We start from the raw sequence: 21,447 nt of genomic DNA, 5'->3' as shown, positions 1-21,447 counted from the left end.
ATGCATATACACACAGATACATACACTTATTTTCACAAAACCATATTAATATCAATACCTTTATGGAGTTCCCTGAACCCCAGGACTTCCTGCCACCCCTCCCCTGGCTTCCAAAATTCTTCCCCTTTTAACTGCCTCTGATTACTTTAACTGACTTTGTTATACTCTATTATTATCCTTTGTTAATTTAAATTACAAGTGTTAGGTGAATCCTGCCAGTGTTTTAAACTCTTACAGTGTTCTTTAATGCTTGTGAAATGTGGACCACTTCTAAACCCCATCTCCAACTCCTTGGAAGATTCCATCAACAGTGTCTCCGAAAAATTATACACATCACTTGGGAAGACAGGCGAACTAATATCAGTGTATTGGAAGAAGCAAAGATCACCAGTGTTGAAGCCATGATTCTTCAACATCAACTTCGTTGGACTGGTCATGTTGTGCGGATGCCTGATGATCGTCTTCCAAAGCAACTACTCTATTCCGAACTTAAAAATGGAAAGCGTAATGCTGGTGGTCAACAAAAGAGGTTAAAGAATCTCTCAAGGCAACTCTAAAAAAATGTAGTATAAACACCAACAATTGGGAAACACTTGCCTGCGAGCGCTCCAGTTGGAGAGCAGCCTTTACCAAAGGTGTCATGGGCTTTGAAGATACTTGAACTCAGGACGCAAGGGAGAAACGTGCTAAGAGGAAGGCACACTTGGCAAATCCACACAGTGATCAACTCCCACGCGGAAACCTATGTCCCCACTGTGGAAGGACGTGTGGATCCAGAATTGGCCTCCACAGTCACTTACGGACTCATTGTTAAAACCGTGTTTATGGAAAGCAATTTTACTTGGCTACGAGGGATTGCCAAAGAAGAAGAAGAAGAAGAAGAAGAAGAAGAAGAAGAAGAAGAAGACCATTCTCTACCAAACATATTGTCCTCTTGGTGCCTGATCTTCCCGGTTAACTGTGCCATCTCCACATATTCCATCATCTTCAATATCCATTCTTCTTTCGATCGAATATTGGGCTTCTTAAGAGAAGTTACAATAATTACAGGCAATCCCCCATTTGTTGGGGGGTGTTTACTTTCTGAGGCACTACATGCATCAGTGAAATCACATATATTTGAAACACCATTGAAAAAGCCTGCAAACACCCCGTTCCGCTCCCGCCCCTCCCCCTCCTGCCTCTTTTTGTAACGTTTTCAGGTCACTTCTGGGTTCAGTGCGATGCCCGCATGCACGCATATTGAACGGGCACAAATGGAGGGTTTGCCAATATACAGTTCAGATTGTTAGTATGTATGGCTCTCTTTCCTTTTCCTATGTATTATAAAATACATATTTTATGGCGGTTAAGAAGTAATAACGATAATTCTTGTATTGTGCTGCATCAGGACCTGTTGCAATACTTCTTAGCGGGATGGAGTTGCTCAGGGTGTTCCATCGTGGTGTGGAACTGAAATACATTTTTAATTCCAAAGGTTTGGATTTATTGAACTATGTTAGTTTAATGCTCAACTTCTTAAATTAAGAAAAGTCAGCTTTCCCATGCATGCAACAGCTTAGAAAAGAAACAGATCTTCTGTTAACTCAAGCATTATGTTGGCCGTGCTATAGTTCAGAATGATGGTGGGGGGAGGAGAAAAAGAAAGAAAGAAAACCGCTTGGACTTTGTCAGAAACTGGAATGTTTAGGTTGAAATTTTCTTTCTGTTTCTGATCTGCAGATGGCCATCAGTCTTCACCTTGTTCTGTCTTTTATTCCAGTCAGCCTACAGCGTTTGCAAAATTCTTACCCTGATCTGGTAACATTTTGCAGTCTCTTTGCACTTATTAAGGTGCCAGGTGGCATAGTCCCATATATAAGGTGTTGTTTTTTTAAAAAATAAATAAATATCTTTTCAGTCTCCCTCCCATAATCTGGAGAAACCCAATTCAGGAACCGCTGTTGTTGAGTTGTTGTTCTTCCATTAACACTATTACATATCCTTCAAACTGACTTGATTGTTTCAAGAGTCATATATGAGTTTTCATATATTTTGATCCTAATATTGGCCAACCAACCAAAGGTGCTATAGATGTACCGTATTTTTCTGTGTATAAGACTATATTTTTTCCTAAATTTTTGAAGTTTAAAATAAGGGGTTGTCTTATACACGGATAGTGCATTTTCTTAATTTTGAGTCCCCAAAAATAGGGGGCATCTTATACATGGAAAAATGCAGTATATATTCTAAAGTTGCCCAGATCAGAAAGTTAAAGCTGAAGAAAGGTTTCCAGTATTTGATATTAGACAATAAGTAGCCATGATGGTGTAGTTTCAGATTCGGAATTCCAAATCCACCTTCATTCATTTGTGATTGTTTTTTTCTGAAAGATAATCTTGGTGTTGTTGAACCCCAAATACATTTCCTAGCAATATTCCATTCCTGGCATTGGTCCCCGGGGTGCAAACTTGTTGATCACGTCGACTGAATGTATACAGTCAGGGAAATTATATGGGAAGGCAAAACCTGTAGCCTATGAAAGGAAAAAGGATCCACAGGAGACAGAAACTGGAATGCACAGACAAAGCTACTGAAGGCTACTGTGATAGGTCGTAAAGCAAATATCTCTGTTTGAGCCTTTCTTTTGGGGATCCAGCAGGGCTATCAATTTTAACTAACATGCTCATCTTTCAAAAAGTGTTAAACCGATTCTCTTTCATGATGGGAATCTAAGACAACAAATTCATTTCAGTTTTCTTGCAAAATGCTTATAGATTTGAGAGCCAGTGTGGTGTAGTGGTTGAGTGGTAGACTCGTAATCTGGTGAACCGGGTTCGCGTCTCCGCTCCTCCACATGCAGCTGCTGGGTGACCTTGGGCTAGTCACACTTCTCTGAAGTCTCTCAGCCCCACTCACCTCACAGAGTGTTTGTTGTGGGGGAGGAAGGGAAAGGAGAATGTTAGCTGTTTTGAGACTCCTTCGGGTAGTGAAAAGCGGGATATCAAATCCACAATATTCTGAGGTTCTGTATTGGGAAAATAGTTTGTAGCAGCCATGCACTGATGTCATTGTAATTTGACATGTTGTGTGCTGCCTTGTATTTTAATGAAAAGCGTGCTCTGCAAATATTTGCATAAATAAATTGACTATCTTTGAGCAAAGGTGTTTAACCATCTGAAGACTACAGTCCCTTTTGAGTTCCAAGTTCACTCAACTTATGTTATGGAATGTATTCCTTCACATTGCTCCATTTAGGAACAGGAAATGTATCATGGTGAACGCACATCTTGACAACATTCAGCGGTCAGAATTGTGTCTTGTGTCTGATTTATATAACTGGCAAAATACAGATGGAAATGAGTGACTTAATTGACTGTATTGACATGCAGTAATGTGGCTTTTGTTTTCGTTTGGCTACAGGAGCTGTGAGGGTCGAAATATCAGATACCGAACATGCAGCAACGTGGTAAGTAATTATGTGCCGGGGCTACTGCAATCCACATATCTGGAAAGATTTTGGGTTTGTGACAAATGGGTGCTCTGGAAACTGTCCCAAAAAAAGGATAGGTCTCTGGTAGTGGCATGTGACGTTCAAGTAAATGAGGGCTATACACAAATATTTACAGTTGAAGTGTTGTTGGTATGAAGAGAGGCACATTTTCCCCATAGAGGCGCAATACTCCTTCCTCCTTTGTTGTTGTTCAGTCGTTCAGTCGTGTCCGACTCTTCATGACCCCATGGACCAGAGCACTCCAGGCACGCCTATCCTTCACTGCCTCTCGCAGTTTGGCCAAACTCATGTTGGTAGCTTCGAGAACACTGTCCAACCATCTCATCCTCTGTCGTCCCCTTCTCCTTGTGCCCTCCATCTTTCCCAACATCAGGGTCTTTTCTAGGGAGTCTTCTCTTCTCATGAGGTGGCCAAAGTACTGGAGCCTCAACTTCAGGATCTGTCCTTCCAGTGAGCACTCAGGCTGATTTCTTTGAGAATGGATAGGTTTGATCTTCTTGCGGTCAATGGGACTCTCAAGAGTCTCCTCCAGCACCATAATTCAAAAGCATCAATTCTTCGGTGATCAGCCTTCTTTATGGTCCAGCTCTCTTTATGGTCCCTGCCTCCTTGCAGATGTATTTTCCCCCTCAATGCAGAAGGAGGGAGAGAATGAAGGACACCTTATTCATGCTTGCCCTCTTGCAGCCGCTCCAAATGTCCCTATTTTCCAGATTTAAAGAAGCCATCCTGGTTTCTGTTTTGATCCCAGGATGTCCCGCTTTCCCTTAGGATATCCCTGTATCCATCAGAGAAATGTATGAAGTTTTGTGACACACACCCTCCCCAATCCAAGGAGTGTGGTGGAGTCTCCTTTGGAGGTCTTTAAGCGGAGGCTTGACATCCATCTGTCAGGAATGCTTTGATGGTGTTTCCTGCTTGGCAGGGGGTTGGGCTGGATGGCCCTGGTGGTCTCTTCCAACTCTAGGATTCTATGAGTAACTGTACAACCTTTAGAAGACACCTGAAGGCAGCCCTGCATAGAGAAGTTTTTAATGTTTAATGTTTTCTTATGTTTTTATTCATGTTGGAAGCTGCCCAGAATGGCTGGGACAACCCAGTCAGATGGGTAGGTTACAAATAATAAAATGATGGCAATGAGTGGTGTCCAAACTTCTTTCAAAGAGGGTTGGATTTGATGAAATGAAGGGCCGTGAGGGCCAACCAAAGGGCCGACCAAAGTTGTTATCCTTTTTTTGGAGGGGGGATTGAAGTTGTTGAGCTTTTTTCCTGATTTTACTCCAAAGTTGTCGAGGGTTTTTTTAGGATTTTACCCCAGGAAATAAACTGCCACAGGGGCAGTTTAAAACGACTGGCGGACTGGATTAGGCCCCCGGAACAGACTTGGACATGTCCCTATTTTCATCAGAGAAATATTGGAAGGTGTGCTCTTGCTGCAGGAATGAGGAACCTGTGGTGATCTGGATATTGTTGGACTCTAAATCCCATCCGCCCCAGGAGGCAAGACCAGTCGTCAAGACCAGATGTGGTCAAACAAGTGTTAAACCCCTGTGTTAAATAGTCAGAAAACCTTTAAGTGCTATCTCTTTCCTTCACTAGATCAACCGCTCCCCGTATACCCGTGTTTATTCAGTCAGTCATTGAACACGATAGCCGATGGTTCCAATGTTGTGCGTGGTTCAGCTGCATAAATCACTTTGATTTCATGGGCGTTTAAACCACCTTACTGTTCACAGGATTACACTGGGGTCCTCTCCGGGTCGTTGCAATCTCCCTTTAGTCTAGCCATGACCTGTCCTCATTGACAACAACTGGAGGTAATAGCCATTCAATAAAGCTGCCCGCTGCTTTGTGGGTTGTCTTCCAGCTGCGAGGCACTTTGGGTACACCAGGAGACTGAAGAGAGCAGCAGGCTTAATAATTTGTGTCAAGTCGGGAGACATACGGTGGCTCCGCGGAATATAGCATGGGAGAAATGAAAGAGGCACTGTCCAAGCCGATGGGATTCAAAAGACTCTTGCGGGTTTTGTTTTGTTTTGCACAATACTGGCCAGCTTGCTCCTTGCCTGCTCCGCTCCTGCCAGCCCCAAAGGAAGCAGAATGTCATGGGGTGCTGTTCTGCATTAGTTTGTTGTTGCTGGATCACCCTGCTGGGAAGCTGGGATTACACCTAAGTTTGGAGCCCTTGTTTATAGGAGCAGCTGAACTTTTCCAACACAAAGAATAATCTTTCCTTAATAAAATAAAAATAAAAAATGTTGTTCTTAGGATAGGTTCGATCTTCTGGCTAATACACTTGAAATGTGTCTCTTCAAAATAAAAGTTCACATAGCTCTGTCCAAAAGCAAGTCTAGAGAATTGTCGAAACAAAATAGAAAATTCTTTCCAGTAGCACCTTAGAGACCAACTGAGTTTGTTCTTGGTATGAGCTTTCGTGTGCATGCACACTTCTTCAGATATGTGTATAGAATCAGAGTTACAGAGCAGCCTCTTAAGCTCCTCCTTCGTGGAGAGGAGGTTGGTGCTTCTTGCTGTTGAAATCCAAAGAAACAGGGGGACTGTAATGTAATATTGGGTGAACTGTGTGACCTGAGGTCCCAGGTGGGCACCTCTACACATGAACGATGTTTTAAAAGGCCGCTAGTAAAGGGACACGGGTAGTGCTGTGGGTTAAACTACAGAGCCTAGGGCTTGCTGATCAGAAGGTCGGCGGTTCGAATCCCCGCGATGGGGTGAGCTCCCGTTGCTCGGTCACAGCTCCTCTCCACCTAGCAGTTCGAAAGCACGTCAAAGTGCAAGTAGATAAATAGGTACCGCTCCGGCGGGAAGGTAAACGCTGTTTCTGTGCGCTGCTCTGGTTCTCCAGAAGCGGCTTAGTCATGCTGCCCACATGACCCGGAAGCTGTCTGCGGACAAATGTCGGCTCCCTCGGCCTATAGAGCGAGATGAGCGCCGCAACCCCAGAGTCGTCCGCGGCTGGACCTAATGGTCAGGGGTCCCTTTACCTTTACCTAGTAATGTCATTGGAACTAACAGTTGCCTGGTCCAGAATGCAAATATGTATTTGAGGAGAGTCTTGTTTCCAGTCTTTTTTTTCTTTTAGGGAAGACATTGGTGCTAGTGGTGGTTAGGAGTAGGGGTTTCATGAGGTGGAGCTGAAAATGTGGCGTGCCCTCACTACAAAAGCCCACTTTCTAACATCTTTGTCCAGGAAACTTGGGAGAACTTTTATAATCAATCCAGTTTACCACGTAGTCGTTTTAATGAACAGTGTGGGTTCATTACTGGTTAGCCTGTCTTCCAATTTTTATTTAATTTGTGTTTGACAGCGGAGGGATGTATGGTTTTATTTAAATTTTTTATCGCCCACTTCCTCGGCTGCTTTTATGTGGGAAAGTGATTTATAGATATGCATCTACATGAAATTCAACACGAGCTCACTCGTTGCACAAATGCAAACAGCAAAACAATTTGCGAAGAGTAGGAAAGATTGCCTAAACCCCCCCCCTTTAAAAAAAAACCTCTTTCCAGAAGTTGCCTTCTCAGAATGCATGCTGCAGAGATAGTCTAGCAACTCCTCATTCAGTGTCCAAGGGAGAGATAAATCACCTGTAGGGAAATGGTTGAGTCTTCATGATGAAAGGGATGCCTGCTCCTGGTGAAATATACCTGCATATACATTGCATATATCAAAACAGCAGGAGGGCAAACTGACAAATTAACAGTGAAAATGGGGGAAACTAAGGAAAGATATCCAGGTCTAGTATGCACTGAGGGAATTTCCAAACAATCATATTTTTGGTGTGATAAGTACACATTTGTTTCTCATTTACTGCATATGGCACATGTATTTTTCTCTCCAGGTTCATCTTATTGCCCCGACAATCCTATTTTGGGGAGATGCAACCCTTTCTCTCATAGGGAACATGCAGCGCAGTTACAGTTGCAGAACCATAATAATAAACAAGAATGCAATCTGAAGAAGTCCTGATAAGTCTAACAAGAAACTTTTTTCCAAATGCCTCTCGCATGAACTCCAACTCTATTTTCTAGTCCTGCCCATTAAAAGGTAAAGGGACCCCTGACTGTTAGGTCCAGTTGCGGACGACTCTGGAGTTGCGGTGCTCATCTTGCTCTATAGGCTGAGGGAGCCTGTGTTTGTCCTCAGACAGCTTCCGGGTCATGTGGCCAGCATGACTAAGCAGCTTCTGGTGAACCAGAGCAGCACACAGAAACACCGTTTACCTTCCCGCTGGAGCAGTACCTATTTATCTACTTGCACTTTTTGACGTGCTTTCGAACTGCTAGGTGGGCAGGAGCAGGGACCGAACAATGGGAGCTCACCCTGTCGCGGGGATTCGAACCACCAACCTTCCAATCAGCAAGCCCTAGGCTCTGTGGTTTAGACCACAGCGCCACCCGCATCCTGCCCATTACAGTTAGTTTTTGATCCCGTGCTGTTCCCTTTCATTGTTCTGGAGTACACACCGAATTAGTTTGTTTTAAAGGTGTGTGTGTGTGAGAATAACAGTAACTGCAGCAAGTCTTGTTTCCACCTTTATATGTTGTGGGGATGAACATGGATAAATTCATGTAATGACTACAAGCATTGAGTAAGGGTTCTGAGGTCTGTTTCTGTCTGTCCTCCTATCACAGCAATCTTATTTTTAGGTGAAGAAAAGCTCCAGCTGCTAAACTCATGTGTGCCAGGCTGCTGTTAGAGGCATGTGAGCAAAGGCCAGTGAAAAAGTTGGCAACCTTCTGGAACTTTTATCTGGACTAGATGGTTGTTTGGTATGATTCTGCCAGCCCAAGTCTTATTCTTTAAATGGCTTTTGGATCCAGCCAGGAAATTTTTATTTTGGAGGAAAGAAAGATCTATTTGTGTTCTGAACTGTGGTAGAAACTTGAGGGGGAGAAAAAACCCAACTAAACATGTCTGAAACCATTCTGGAACTTTGAAGGAAAAATACCCTTTGTTGTTTCTTGGAAAAACGACCCTGAACGCAGTAAAAGAAAAAGACACATTTTTATAACTTGCTATGTTATTATATACCCTTTGGTATGAAAAGTAAACAAAATCTTAAAAAGTGACTCACACATTTCTTGGCTGCATGGAACTTCTAAAGCTGATTTCTCTGCCATATTGTAAACCTATAAAAGATGGATTTTTAAAGCTGTTCTTTCGGCCCTTTTCTTTCCTGGAGATTCACCTTCAGCTGCCAAAGGTTTTTCTATTTTTAGTGACAAGATGTCACTAATTCTCTCCTCCTGAAAATAACCTTTTATTATTTCTTCATCTACAAACAGAACCGCTCAACCATCACATGACCTGAATTTCCATGCTTCTAAATACTCAGATTATACCTTTTTCTAAGTTCATAGAGTCAGAAGCCATCTGGTACGACTCCCTTCTCAGGCGCTGAATCTTCCATGCTGCAGACTTAATTTTGTAAGACAAACCAGATGGCCTGAGCAAGGGAACCATATTATGTCTTAGACCAAAAGTCACCTTTACTTTCCACCTGCCCCCACATTTTGGATCCTTTTCAAAATAGATAGCCCAATGCAGTCATGACTAGAAAACGCCAATCTGATTTACGAAGCACCACACTCCTCCTGCCCCTTCCCATATTCCATGGCAGTTAAACAAATCGTGAAAGAATGATTTAATGCAAGACGGAAGCTGAAGCTGGATCAGAAATATGTCCTCCTCTGCAAATTAGCGAGTATATTGCTCCTCGGCAGAATCTTTTTGTTTGGAAGGATCTTATAGGAGAAGAGCACTGGAAATCCTTGGCTTAGAGTTCCTTTGATCACCTTCAAAGGAGCGGTTGCTTCATCTCGGCCAAGTGGTGAGCTGGGTGCCCCCTCAAATATCTTTTCTCGCCTCCTAGCGGTGCTGCAATAAAACCGCTAGCACATTTGCAAAGCTAAGCAGGGTCCAGTATGGTTTCAAATTGGATTGGGGGGGAGCCATGTGTCAAGATTCCTGCATTGCAGGGGGTTGGACGACCCTCAGGGTCCCTTCTGTGGTTCTGTGAGACGCTTTGCAAGCGATTGTGGAGAAAAAGCACAGGACAGATAATTCTTACAATATTGTTGCCACCACGCGACTAATCTCAATACTTGCACTATTGTAAGTATTTGCTGTTTATTAAGCTAATAGGACTAACCGTAAAAATTGGTGGGAATTAATAATACGATATATCAATTACATTTAATCCCCTACAGACCCGCATGTGTGGGTCAATTAGCAAACTGCCAGCGCCTGTTTTCAAAACAGTGGGGCTAGCACGCAGAGAGCCCAAGGAGCAGAGCATTCAGCCCCATTATTAGGCACATGAATGAAGCATAGGAATAGGCTATTAAACCTTTTATTTATTTTGTTCAGCTGCAAGAAGCAGCTGACACCCTCTTCTATCCTCATGCAATCAAACGGGCCACACTCTGAAGTGAGTTTAAAAAATGATTTAGTTACTTAATTGAGGTCACAGTCATGCATTTTCCTTTAAGCAACAGCTTAAAGATAATGCAGGTAAAATACTTGGTTGAAATACAACACAACAGCCTCAGACACATGTCTGAGACAGGGAGCCCAGTTGAAGACCTCCTTGCTTGCACTGTGTGTGTGAGTGAGAGAGAGAGAGAGGAATTTTTTTTTACTTCCCTCCTGTCAGTAGAAGATGGGGCATGATCTCATTGAGCCAACTCTAGGAGTCAGAACTCGGTGGTCCTTAACTCCTTCATTTACTAACTAGCATGGTTAGGTTTGACTGCAAATCTCCCACCAAAATACCACAGACTTCACTCAGAAATCTCCTTTCCTAATCCTATAGGGGATAGTAGATAGTTAATCTCTCTGGGAACCTGAAATATACAATATGTCAAAACAAAATCGAAAATTCTTTCTAGTAGCACCTTAGAGACCAACTGAGTTTGTTCCTGGTATGAGCTTTCGTGTGCATGCACACTTCTTCAGAAGAAGCATGCACACGAAAGCTCATACCAGGAACAAACTCAGTTGGTCTCTAAGGTGCTACTAGAAATAATTTTCGATTTTGTTTTGACTATGGCAGACCAACACGGCTACCCACCTGTAACTATACAATATGTATATTTTATAATTTGTTTTAGGGGCTTCTCAACTGCTTCTCTATGATAAAAACCTTGATAAGATCTTGGTATCTAACCTACTAAGTAAACTTTTAAAAGCTCGATACTTTCATGTCCCATGTAATCTGACCTCCCTACTTCCATCAAGCACATCTGGGATTCATCTTATCTTTTTCTCTAGGTCATTGATTAATAGAAATTGTTTGAAATGGGATTTGAATATGACAGACCTGTGTTGCCGTTATGAAGCACAGTGAGGGCAAGTAAAAGGTCATGGCAAAAATGGTTGTTGTGTATGTGTGGACAAGAGACATTTAGGCAATCTGGGTTTTATGTTTCAAATACAAAGACTTAACATTTTGTGCTTGCATTCAAAGGGTTTTGTTCACCTGGGGAATGGCTGGCCACCTTTAGAGTAAAAAATGTTTTTGTAGGAAAAATATGCCCAAGAGGATGAGTAATAGTTGATAGGTATTGACATTAAACAAACACTCAAGAGAAAGAAAAGACCTGTAGGTTATGAATTCCTCAAATGCACACACACAAAAAATCAATGTTGTAAAAGATATTTCGGTGCTGAACCAGAGGGCTTCTCATCAAAGAATCAAAAAGACAATGGCCGCATCCACCCCATGTATTTAAAGTGCTCCTGTATCACTTTAACAGTTATGGCTTCCCCACAAAATCCTGGCAGGTGTGGTTTGTTAAGGCTGCTGAGATCCCTCCCAGAGCAATAATTGCCATCACCCTTAACAAACCAGAGTTCCCGAGTTGTCAGGTGGGGTGGGTGGTACTCCCTTAAGGAGGCCTCAGGTGCAGTGGGTTGGATGCCTGTGCTCATTACTGAGGATGCAACACCTGTGAGTGGCTCCTGCTGCATCTTTCCCTCCTCTCTCAGGTACAGGAAGTAGCTCCTCTGTTGTGTCTGTACAGGACAGGTAAGGAGGCCCTGGCCATTCAAGCTGGGATAAACTCTGGTTCTAAACACTGCACCTTTTGTATCATTTGTCTGTGCGTATCGAGCTGTTTATTTAAGAAAAGGGGAAAACTAAAGAGAAACCAGAGCCTATGATTGTGGTTGAGAGAAAAATTGCCCACTGGAAACTAAAATTACAAGAGTGAGGCACTGAGACTTTGGGCCCCAAACCCACAAGCTATCCACTTACATGAAAGTGTAATAATTTATGTAGAATGAAATCACATTTTTTTTCAGCCCCTTGGAGTGAATGTGCAACAGAATCCTGCAGCAGTAATTACAATTGGTAGCGTGCATTTTAGTAATGTTTTGTGTGCGCTCAACAATTTTATAATTATCTTGTCATTTACGACAATAAGGTTTGAGAGGCTGTGATTGCAGTTACGGGAGGGGTGGGTGTGTATTTTTTAATAAAAAAAAACCCAAGAGGGTAACACTGAAAGTTGTTTAGTTGCCCAAATACCCCCCTGAGTCCACAAGGCTGATAATATTTGAATCCTGGTATTCCAGCTTTAGCTTCAGTACTTTGTCTACAGTTCAAGCCTCCACCTCTCTCTTGATGACAGTAAAAGGCATATTGCCTCTTGCAGAGCCATATCTGAATAAAAGCTACCCAAGGCCAATAAGTCAAACTTCCGTGTTAAGATGGTTTCGGTTTCAGCAACTTTTTTTGGTCGCTATTTCTTTGAAACTCTTCCTCTCCAAGCAAACCATTTCAGAGGTTTGCTTGTTTTGTAATGAGAATTCCAGTGCCTTTGAAGTATGAGACTCTCTACAGGAACAACCTTTTGTACAATAAAATAAAAAACCCCATCTCTGCTGAATTCTGCAGAATCACCTGAATCCATAGGTGCTTCTGCATGGGCGTTTATTGTGCTTCTTATGCATACAAGGTGGTTTTTTGTTTTTGCAATATTCGTATGGCATTGTTGGCATAAGAATGCCAGCCCATATCCCACACCATCCCTCTAATCCAGACCTACCCTTTCTGGAGGAAAGATCCAAAGAACCATTTTTTTTATTTCTCAATGGCCTTTCGCAGATGGGCAAGCCACTCTTTCAAACGCATTTTGCCTGTAGAGCTTCTAAATAATCTGAGTGTCTCTCAGCTGTGCTGCATGCCTCATAAAGTAGGTAAGTCGCAGAAGGTATTTTGCTGGGCCAGAAGATTTTTACTCTAGCTGGGTTTTAGCATTGTATGTTTGTGCTGGCCCTTCACCCTAGAGGTTGAAATCCACTCATTCCTGCCTTAGGGCCCCGTGGCATAAGTACACATGCAAACTTTTTTGAGTGCTCATATTTATCCTCCGAACAGCTTCAAGTTTCACAGGAAACTTCTTTAAACACATACTTGGCTATTTAAATCCGTGTTATTATTTTAATCATGGAAATCAAAGGCAATGTAGCATTTAACTTTTGGTCCTGATCACCTGCAGTGTCCAGGGAACGTGCTAGGTTAACCGTTCATTTTTTTTTTAATTCTTTTGGTTTGAGTAAACAAACGGCTCCAACAATCCTATTGGGTTGCGGGTGAACCAAGATTGAGAACTCGGTGTATATATCTGTAGGGTTTATTGGACCTTTTATCTTTGTAAAAATAAATCGGCCCAAGCTGGAACATTATGTAGGATGAGCCAAGGCAGAACCAAACAAGAGATCTAGCTTGGCTCTGTGGATGCTGGAATAAGCCAAGCTGATTAAACCAGGCTACATGCCCTTGTGGAACAAAGAATTGGGAAGGGAACTAGGAGGGAGGTACACTTGTTTTAATAGTTTCTCAGGCGGCTGTTTACATGGAGCGCCCTTTCAGACCAGACCGAGCTGATCTGGGCCAAAGCTCACTGAATGCTCACACAGAGCTTTCGCTGTGTGTTGACTGTTTGTTTCTGAGGGTCAGGGGCTGAATCAGGTTCGTTTTAGTTCAGCCAAGAAGAAACAGAATCACCTCTGAGACGAGCTGTTTAGGACACTATGGAAGGACACAACATATAGAGTAGCCTCCCTGCACTGCTGTTCACGGTCCAAAAATGGAAGTTTTTTATTTTTTATTTTTACAGTGGTACCTTGGGTTGCAGTCTTCAGGTTACAGACTCCGCTAACCCAGAAATAGTACCTCAGGTTAAGAACATTGCTTGAGGATGAGAAGAGAAATTGCGCGGCAGCAGGAGGCCCCATTAGCTGAAGTGGTACCTCAGGTTAAGAATAGTTTCAGGTTAAGAACGGACCTCCAAAATGAATTAAGTTCTTAACCCCGGGTTGTTGTTGTTCTTGTTGTTCAGTCGTTCAGTCGTGTCCGACTCTTTGTGACCCCATGGACCAGAGCACGCCAGGCACGCCTATCCTTCACTGCCTCTCGTAGTTTGGCCAAATTCATGTTAGTAGCCCCGGGTACCACTGTATTTTGCCACAACTTTCACCCCTTGTTATGTGCAGAAGTTCTGCTTTCAGTGGTAAAGGAAAAAGACAGGGGACAGGAAGCACTAGAATTTTGTTATTTCTTTCTGGAGTGGCGGTGACTGCAGGAGAACAGCTTCTTCCCATACATCCTGGGTGACATCAGAAGCCCTGGACCATGTGGGAGACATCTATAATGCGGTTTGTTCCCATGTCAGCATCACTTTTCCTTCAGAAGCAGTGGGCTCTTCCCACATGGTGTGCTGCCATTACCCCACATGCTATAGTGACTCTGGAACTGAATCAGACCCCCGTGACAAAAACGAGATAAAGGAATTGGAGGAAGCAATGTTTGGGGTCAGGCAAGCTGCTAATACTGGAAGAAACTGTTACTTGCCAGTAGATAACTGCAGTGGTTTTAATATAACCCATAAGGAAATAGTGAGGGTTGTGCTAAAAAAAAATGTAGCTATTCTGTTAGGCAGTAGATACACAAGGATATTATTTACAATTGCAAGTGAAGAAGAAAAGAGTAAGTGGTTTAAACTGATTTATGGCTAAACTGCCAAGAGCAATTTTAAACTATGGAAAATGTGAAAGATGGAATTAATCACCAAAGGAGTGAGTAGCTCTTCTTAAGCTGCCTTCTTAAATTTTCTTACTTTACAGGAAGTCTTAAATATTCTTACTTTACAAAATTAAACAAATTCCTTACAGTAGCACCTTATTAGGTAAAGGTAAAGGGACCCCTGACCATTAGGTTCAGTCGCGGACGACTCTGGGGTTGCGGCGCTCATCTCGCTTTACTGGCCGAGGGAGCCAGCGTACAGCTTCCGGGTCATGTGGCCAGCATGACTAAGCCACTTCTGGCGAACCAGAGCAGCGCACGGAAACACCGTTTACCTTCCTGCCGTAGTGGTGCCTGTTTATCTACTTGCACTTTGACATGCTTTTGAACTGCTAGGTGGGCAGGAGCAGGGACCGAGCAATGGGCGCTCACCCAATTGCGGGGATTCAAACCGCCAACCTTCCGATCAGCAAGCCCTAGGCTCTGTGGTTTAATGCACAGCGCCACCCACGTAGAGACCAACTAAGTTTGTTATTGGTATGAGCTTCCGTGTGCATGCACACTTCTTCAGGTACACTGAAACAGAAGTCACCAGAATTTATTTATTTATTTATTTTTAATTATTTTGTTTCGACTACGGCAGACCAACACAGCTACCTACTGTACCTAGATCTTACTTTACAGTAAGTCTCATTGGACCCAGTGTGACTTCCTTCTTAGCGCAGGGTCAGGCTTTAAGAGTTATTTTGAAGGTTTTGAGAGTGTTTGCCATCAAATTTTGTGTCGGGTGACCAAATAGGATACGCCCACAGTCTCTCTAGAAACAGCCACTGCGATAATGGGTGTGTTTGATTAAATGAAATGGTCATTGAAGTAGCTCTGGGGGGGGGGGAATTCAAAGCTACTGAAAGTTGGATAAACCTTTTATCTTGAATGCTACAGAAAATGATTGCCTCTGCTAAGATATCTAGCCAAATATATGATTGGTCTTTAGTAACATTAACAGCTAAACTGGTTTTTTTTATTGTTTAGCACTAATTAGAGACACTATGCTTGTACCCAAAACTTGTCTGAAACCTCCCCTGAGAGGTCAACGAGGGGCATTTAATAAATAAATAAATAAATAAATAAATAAATAAATAACTCATGATAAGCAGGGGGGGAAATCTGAAGAGTTGCTGATTCTGTGGATTGTAAAATCTGTGCTTGCATTAGCCAGGTTGAAGTAATACAAATATACAGAGCATTTTTCTGGCTCACGTTGCTTCACTGACTGATTTAGGTCGTTTTGGAAAGAAAGGCCAGCAAAGAATGCTTAAATAAACAAACACTTGAATCAAGCAATTTTCTTGATTCCTCCGTCCCTCCCCCCCCCCTTCTCCCTTTTCAAAGGAGAAAGAACAGTTGGCTAGGTCTGCATATGTGCATAAAGTCAGAAGAAATGTTGAACAACAGGCAGTTTTTTTTGTGAGAGGAGAAAATATATTTCATACACTAAAACACATGGCGCTTTGTCCTCTTCCACTTGCCCCTCAATAACACATAGTTGAAGAATCTCTAGTAAGAATGCCATGAGCATTCTCTAGTAAGAATGTGTTTGCTTCTGGATGGAGAGAGACAATCTTTTCTTCTTCTTCTTCTTCTTCTTCTTCTTCTTCTTCTTCTGGACTATCCCAAAGAGGGATTTGTACCCAATGGTTGCCTCTGCAACACAGATTTTGCAAATTTCCGCAATAAACCAAGAAAACTTGCCTAACTGATGTCACTAGTGCAGTGAAAGGAGTGTGTGTGTTTCCGCAATGCCCTTCTTTCAGACCACTTTCAACTCCCTTAAAACTGCAGTCTGATTTCTGCCTCTGACCACATTATATATAGACTAGGTTGAGTTTGAGAATACAATCATTAGCCCATTTGCAAGCGACCACCTCACCTTTTTCTCTTTCTCCTTAGGACTGCCCTCCAGAAGCAGGTGATTTTCGTACCCAGCAATGTTCGGCACACAATGACGTCAAGTACCAGGGGCAGTTTTACGAGTGGCTCCCCGTGTCTAATGATCCTGACAACCCATGCTCCTTAAAGTGCCAGGCCAAAGGGACAAGCTTTGTTGTGGAATTGGCTCCTAAAGTGCTGGATGGGACCCGATGCTACACGGAATCGCTAGATATGTGCATTAGCGGCTTGTGCCAAGTAAGGACAATACTTTTTTTGCTGACTTTCACACACCCCACGCATCCTTTTTCTGTGTCTTTTGTCTTTTTCGGTGTCTCATGTTTTAATCTCTCCCCTGCCCCCCTCTCCTACGTGGTCTTCTTTAAAGTGTCCATTCATTTTCAGAGTCCCTTACATATTTGCTTCTAAGATGCATTTTATCAACATTAGGGTTTCCCCCCCCCTCCCCAGTTTCTTTTAAGTTTGTGCCAGTTCTTCCTGTTGAAACAGCCTGAAAAGGCAACACTTTCAAGGCAGTCCTTTCAGGTTTTTCATTCCCATTTCCTTTTAATTTTCAATTTGTTTTTATTGGAGATTTTATTGTGTTACAAAATAAACAAGTGGTGAAAAGTTCATATAGCATCTCCACTTTTTGTTTAGAGTCTTTATCACAGTTCATTTATGTTTTGTATGAGACGCTATCATTCTAGATATCATGCCATTGGTGGGGGGGGGGGAGAGGAGAAAGATGGGAAGGTGATGTTCTTTCGTTCTATTGCGTAGCATTTGTGTAGAGTACCGTGTTGTAGGCCTTTTATTTGTACCTTTATTAAATGTTTATCGGCAGTGCGAGAGATTAGAGCAGGGGTCCCCAAACTAAGGCCTGGGGGCCGGATGTGGCCCAGTCGCCTTCTAAATGCACCCCGCGTACAGTCCGGGAATCAGCATGTTTTTACATGAGTATAATGTGTGCTTTTATTTAAAATGCATCTCTGGGTTATTTCTGGGGCATAGGAATTCATTCATATCTTTTTTCAAAATATAGTCCGGCCCCCCACAAGGTCTGAGGGACAGTGGACCGGCCCCCTGCTGAAAAAGTTTGCTGACCCCTGGCTTAGAGGGCCCGGTGCCTGGTTGGTTGAGTTCAGTTGGTTGCAGTGTGGTTCCTTGTTTGTTTGTGTGAGAGAGGAGGGAGGGCTGTTGCATTCCCATTTCCCTACATGTAGGTAATTTATCAATTTAGAGATACTGCTATTCAAAATACTTAGTTGTGTACCCAGCTACAGTCGTACCTTGGTTTTCAAACAGCTTAGTTCTCAAATGTTTTGACTCCCGAATGCCACAAACCCAGAAGTGACAGTTTGCGAACTAATTCTGGAAGCCGAAATCTGATGGGGCTTCTGCGGCTTCCGATTGGCTGCAAGGAGCTTCCTGCAGCCAATTGGAAGCCGCACTTTGGTATCCGAATGTTTTGGAAGTTGAAAGGACTTCTGGAATGGATTCCATTCAACTTCCAAGGTATGACTGTACAGTCTACTGAGAGTAGACCCATTGAAATGAATGGACCTAAGTTAGTCATGTCTATTCACTTCAGCAGGTCTACTCTGAGGACAACTAACATTGGATACAACCTATTCTTTCCGTAATTAACAATGCACTCATTCCAGCTCAATTCGGTTCAATGGTCATGCCCTTGATATCAGTGTTCTACAGGTGAAACTCAAAAAAATTGAATATCGTGGAAAGGTTCATTTCTTTCAGTAATTCAACTTAAAAGGTGAAACTAATATATGAGATGGACTCTTGATATGCAAAACGAGATATGTCAAGCCCCGATACTTGATTTTAAGAAATAAAAAAACAAACCTTCCTCTCCTCTTCAACCCCTGCTCAGCTCCATCACCCCCGTGAAAATGGGCAGCCATTTCTAACTCAGCATTGGCTAATGCCAGCATAGCCAATCTGAGTACAAGTGAAGCAATTCAACATTAGAAACGTCAGATTCAAAAATGCTATTTGCATGCATAATGCTTGTGAGCTCTCAGAGACACCCAGCTGTCCACCGTTGGGGGGAAAACAAAGCTGAACTGGAACCAGCCATTGTCTGACCCAACAAGACAATACGTAAGTTCTTATGTGTTTAAATAATACATGCATTTAACACATTATATGTTTATAATGATACATAATAAAATTACTTCATCTAAACCTCTGGCTCCTAAAGCTTTGGGGTCAAATATGAATCCAGACTGACTCACTGAATTAAAACAAAACAAAACAAAACGAAAAGGATGCAAGCATTTCTGAACTTTACTGTGGTTCCAAATCCAAGTTTCACAGCTCTGCCCATCCATAATCCCATATAATTCCTGACATTTTATTAGCATTTGAACTGAATTTCCTTTCTGTTCCTTATGGTTGTTTTTCCCCTAGCACTCTTTCTCTTCAGTGTTGTGTTCTGACCTGGCCCACGTCTTTATTGTTGAGGGAGATGTTTAAGCTAAATGGAATGTGATATAAAGCACATAGCTTCACTTATCTCAGCTCTGTAATTAACTGAAACAGGGACATGTCTCTTTTATTTCATCAGAGGACACAATGGTCTTTCTGAAAAGTGAGCTTCGTCGAGTCAGAAGACCTTGCTGTTGGCTGTTTCTCAACTTATTAATAAGCGACTCCAGGGGACAATGTGTTTAATTCTCCCCACCCCCCTTGCTAGTTGGCTAAAGTGCTTGAGCTCAGGACAAGATGTGGATCTGGAGCATTCTTGAGTCAACTAACAATCTGTTTGCCAGATCGTATTGGACTAAGGCTGGATTGTGTTTTAAGGTCCAAGTTCAGGACACACCTTTCTGAGAAAGCCTTCCAAAGCTAATAAATAACATCCACAATTGAAGCATGTGTTCCTTGTTTTCACACACTTAGATATAGGGAGAAATGGAGCACAGCACTGACAATTTTATTGTTATTTAATATTGTTGTTGTTCTTATACTGTATGTTAAAAAATCCAAATGCCCCCTGGCTTGTGCATCTCTGTAGGTTTCCATCAGGCATGCAGGCCATTATAAGAGAGAAGATCGATCACACACAAACTGCAAAATGATTCCCAAATCTGGACTCACTTGATGCCCAGAACTAGCATAACAAGTTGGTTTCAAGAGGAGCCATTTTTGTCACTGCACAGCTGTGTCAGAGAACAGGACACCATTCCACTTGATGTGAAGGAAGATCAGAATCATTCCAGATCATTTATCACAACATTTTATGTTTTAGGTCAACATACCATATGGGTAATTCTATAGAAGAACGCTGTTGTGCCTTGTAGAGGTGAATTGTCCATTAAACACAACAGAGGTAGAAGACTCTACTTTGCTTGCAGGTCACATGATTGAAATTCAGCCACTCTGGTGGCAAAAGTCAGTCCACTACTATAGAGAACCCATAGTCTCAGACTTCCACCCATAATTAACTCGGCAGTATGCTTGAAGTGAAATTAATTTACTCAGCCAGGACTAGATCAGTGGATGGCGCCCATAATCTGCATGCAGAAGACTCATACTGAACCCATGGCATCTCTGGTTAGAAGGATCCTGTTTCTAGCTCAAGGAAGTGAAGCAGAGCTGGCGAAACTCACATCATGTAGTTTCTTGGATGTTCAAGTAAGACATCCAACAAACATGGCAGTGTACTGCTAGTCCCTGATTTCCTGTTTGAAGTAGCTCTGAATGGCACCACCCTTATGTATCTGCAGGTTAGCTAGGTAGAGTTTTCAGCACATTTGATGCATTTAAACCTCTTTGTCTAAAAACAACCTAAGCGTCTGTAATCATTGTTTCTTGTTGAGCACTGTCCAACATTGCATCATTTACCCTTGGCCTATATTTGCAAAAACCTCCCAGAGCATGTATTTTTTCAGGAAGATAAAAAAAAATATGCAATCTGTAAACATCTTGTATATTAAGCATGAGTCCAAGACAACTCTCAAAGCAGACCATATATCTGTCAACAAATATGTTGATATTACCACCAGCAATGACACAATATGTATCCTCTGCAAGGGAGGCGAGGGTCTGTTGTTAAGGATGTGCTTGCTTGGCGCCTAAGTTACTCCAAACCCCAAGATAGTAAGACGTCCTATAAATGCTATTGTGTTCTCAGAACTACAGCAAACTAGGACTGCCACATTGCAGGCTCTTTTTTAATAGGGAAAGAGATGTTAAACCTTACCTCACAATTCTGAATTGTTTAGTTTTAAGTTGTGAAACAGATACAAAACTTTCTACAAGGGAGCTATAAATCTGCCCAGCTGTGATTGCATTTCAGTTGCAGAATCACGGGGCGGGAGTCAACTAAGCTTTACTCCGTTAATTGGAATTGATGAACACGAGTACAATAGATTTACTCTGAGTAAAAGTTGGTTGAAAACCAGCATGACTTTTTAGTGCAGGATGTGGCAAGTTCTTAGAACAGAGCCTACGCAGGGAGACTCTTTCTATGTGCTTGAAAATCCCGTGAAAGATAGGATCGCTAGTCATGTGTTTGGTCAGACCTTCTGATGAATTTAAGTAGGCTGGAGAAAGGGACAAGTAGAGGGTTATCCTATTTCACTGAACATCTATTACTTTATATTTCCATGTATAAGCCGAGGTTTTTTTAAAAAAATTATAAAATAATGTTTAAAATTGTGGGTCGTCTTGTACACGGATAGTGCAGAGGGGGCACGGGCGATTGGTTGCAGCTGCGAGCAGGAGATTGTCATTGGTGATTGGGCAGGTGATTTGTGACTGCGGCAAGGGCTGCTGTTGATTGGCTGGCGCTGCGGGAATAGGGCGGGCGATTGGCAGCGAGTGGGCAGACGATTGGTGGCTTCGGCGACACGGGCAATATTGCCATTGTCGGTCACGCAGTCAGCGATTTTCGGCAAACCCCCCACCCCAATAAAAGCTAAACATCTCTTGGCAATCTCCCCA

The 21,447-nt window shown here is 42.5% G+C and overlaps 1 protein-coding gene across 1 annotated transcript in view; it reads left to right on the top strand.

The window, feature by feature from the left end:
- ADAMTSL1 (ADAMTS like 1) overlaps positions 1-21,447 on the top strand; it is a 447,514-nt gene that overhangs the window by 263,261 nt on the left and 162,806 nt on the right. The window contains exons 4-5 of the mRNA XM_033173001.1: positions 3,403-3,448; positions 16,498-16,734. Of these exons, the coding sequence (XP_033028892.1) occupies positions 3,403-3,448; positions 16,498-16,734 (283 nt within the window). The remainder of the gene's footprint in view (positions 1-3,402; positions 3,449-16,497; positions 16,735-21,447) is intronic.

The sequence above is a fragment of the Lacerta agilis genome, chromosome 16 (genome assembly GCF_009819535.1).
Source record: "Lacerta agilis isolate rLacAgi1 chromosome 16, rLacAgi1.pri, whole genome shotgun sequence".
Taxonomy (NCBI): Eukaryota; Metazoa; Chordata; class Lepidosauria; order Squamata; family Lacertidae; genus Lacerta; species Lacerta agilis.
This window is presented reverse-complemented; position numbering and strand designations above follow the sequence as displayed.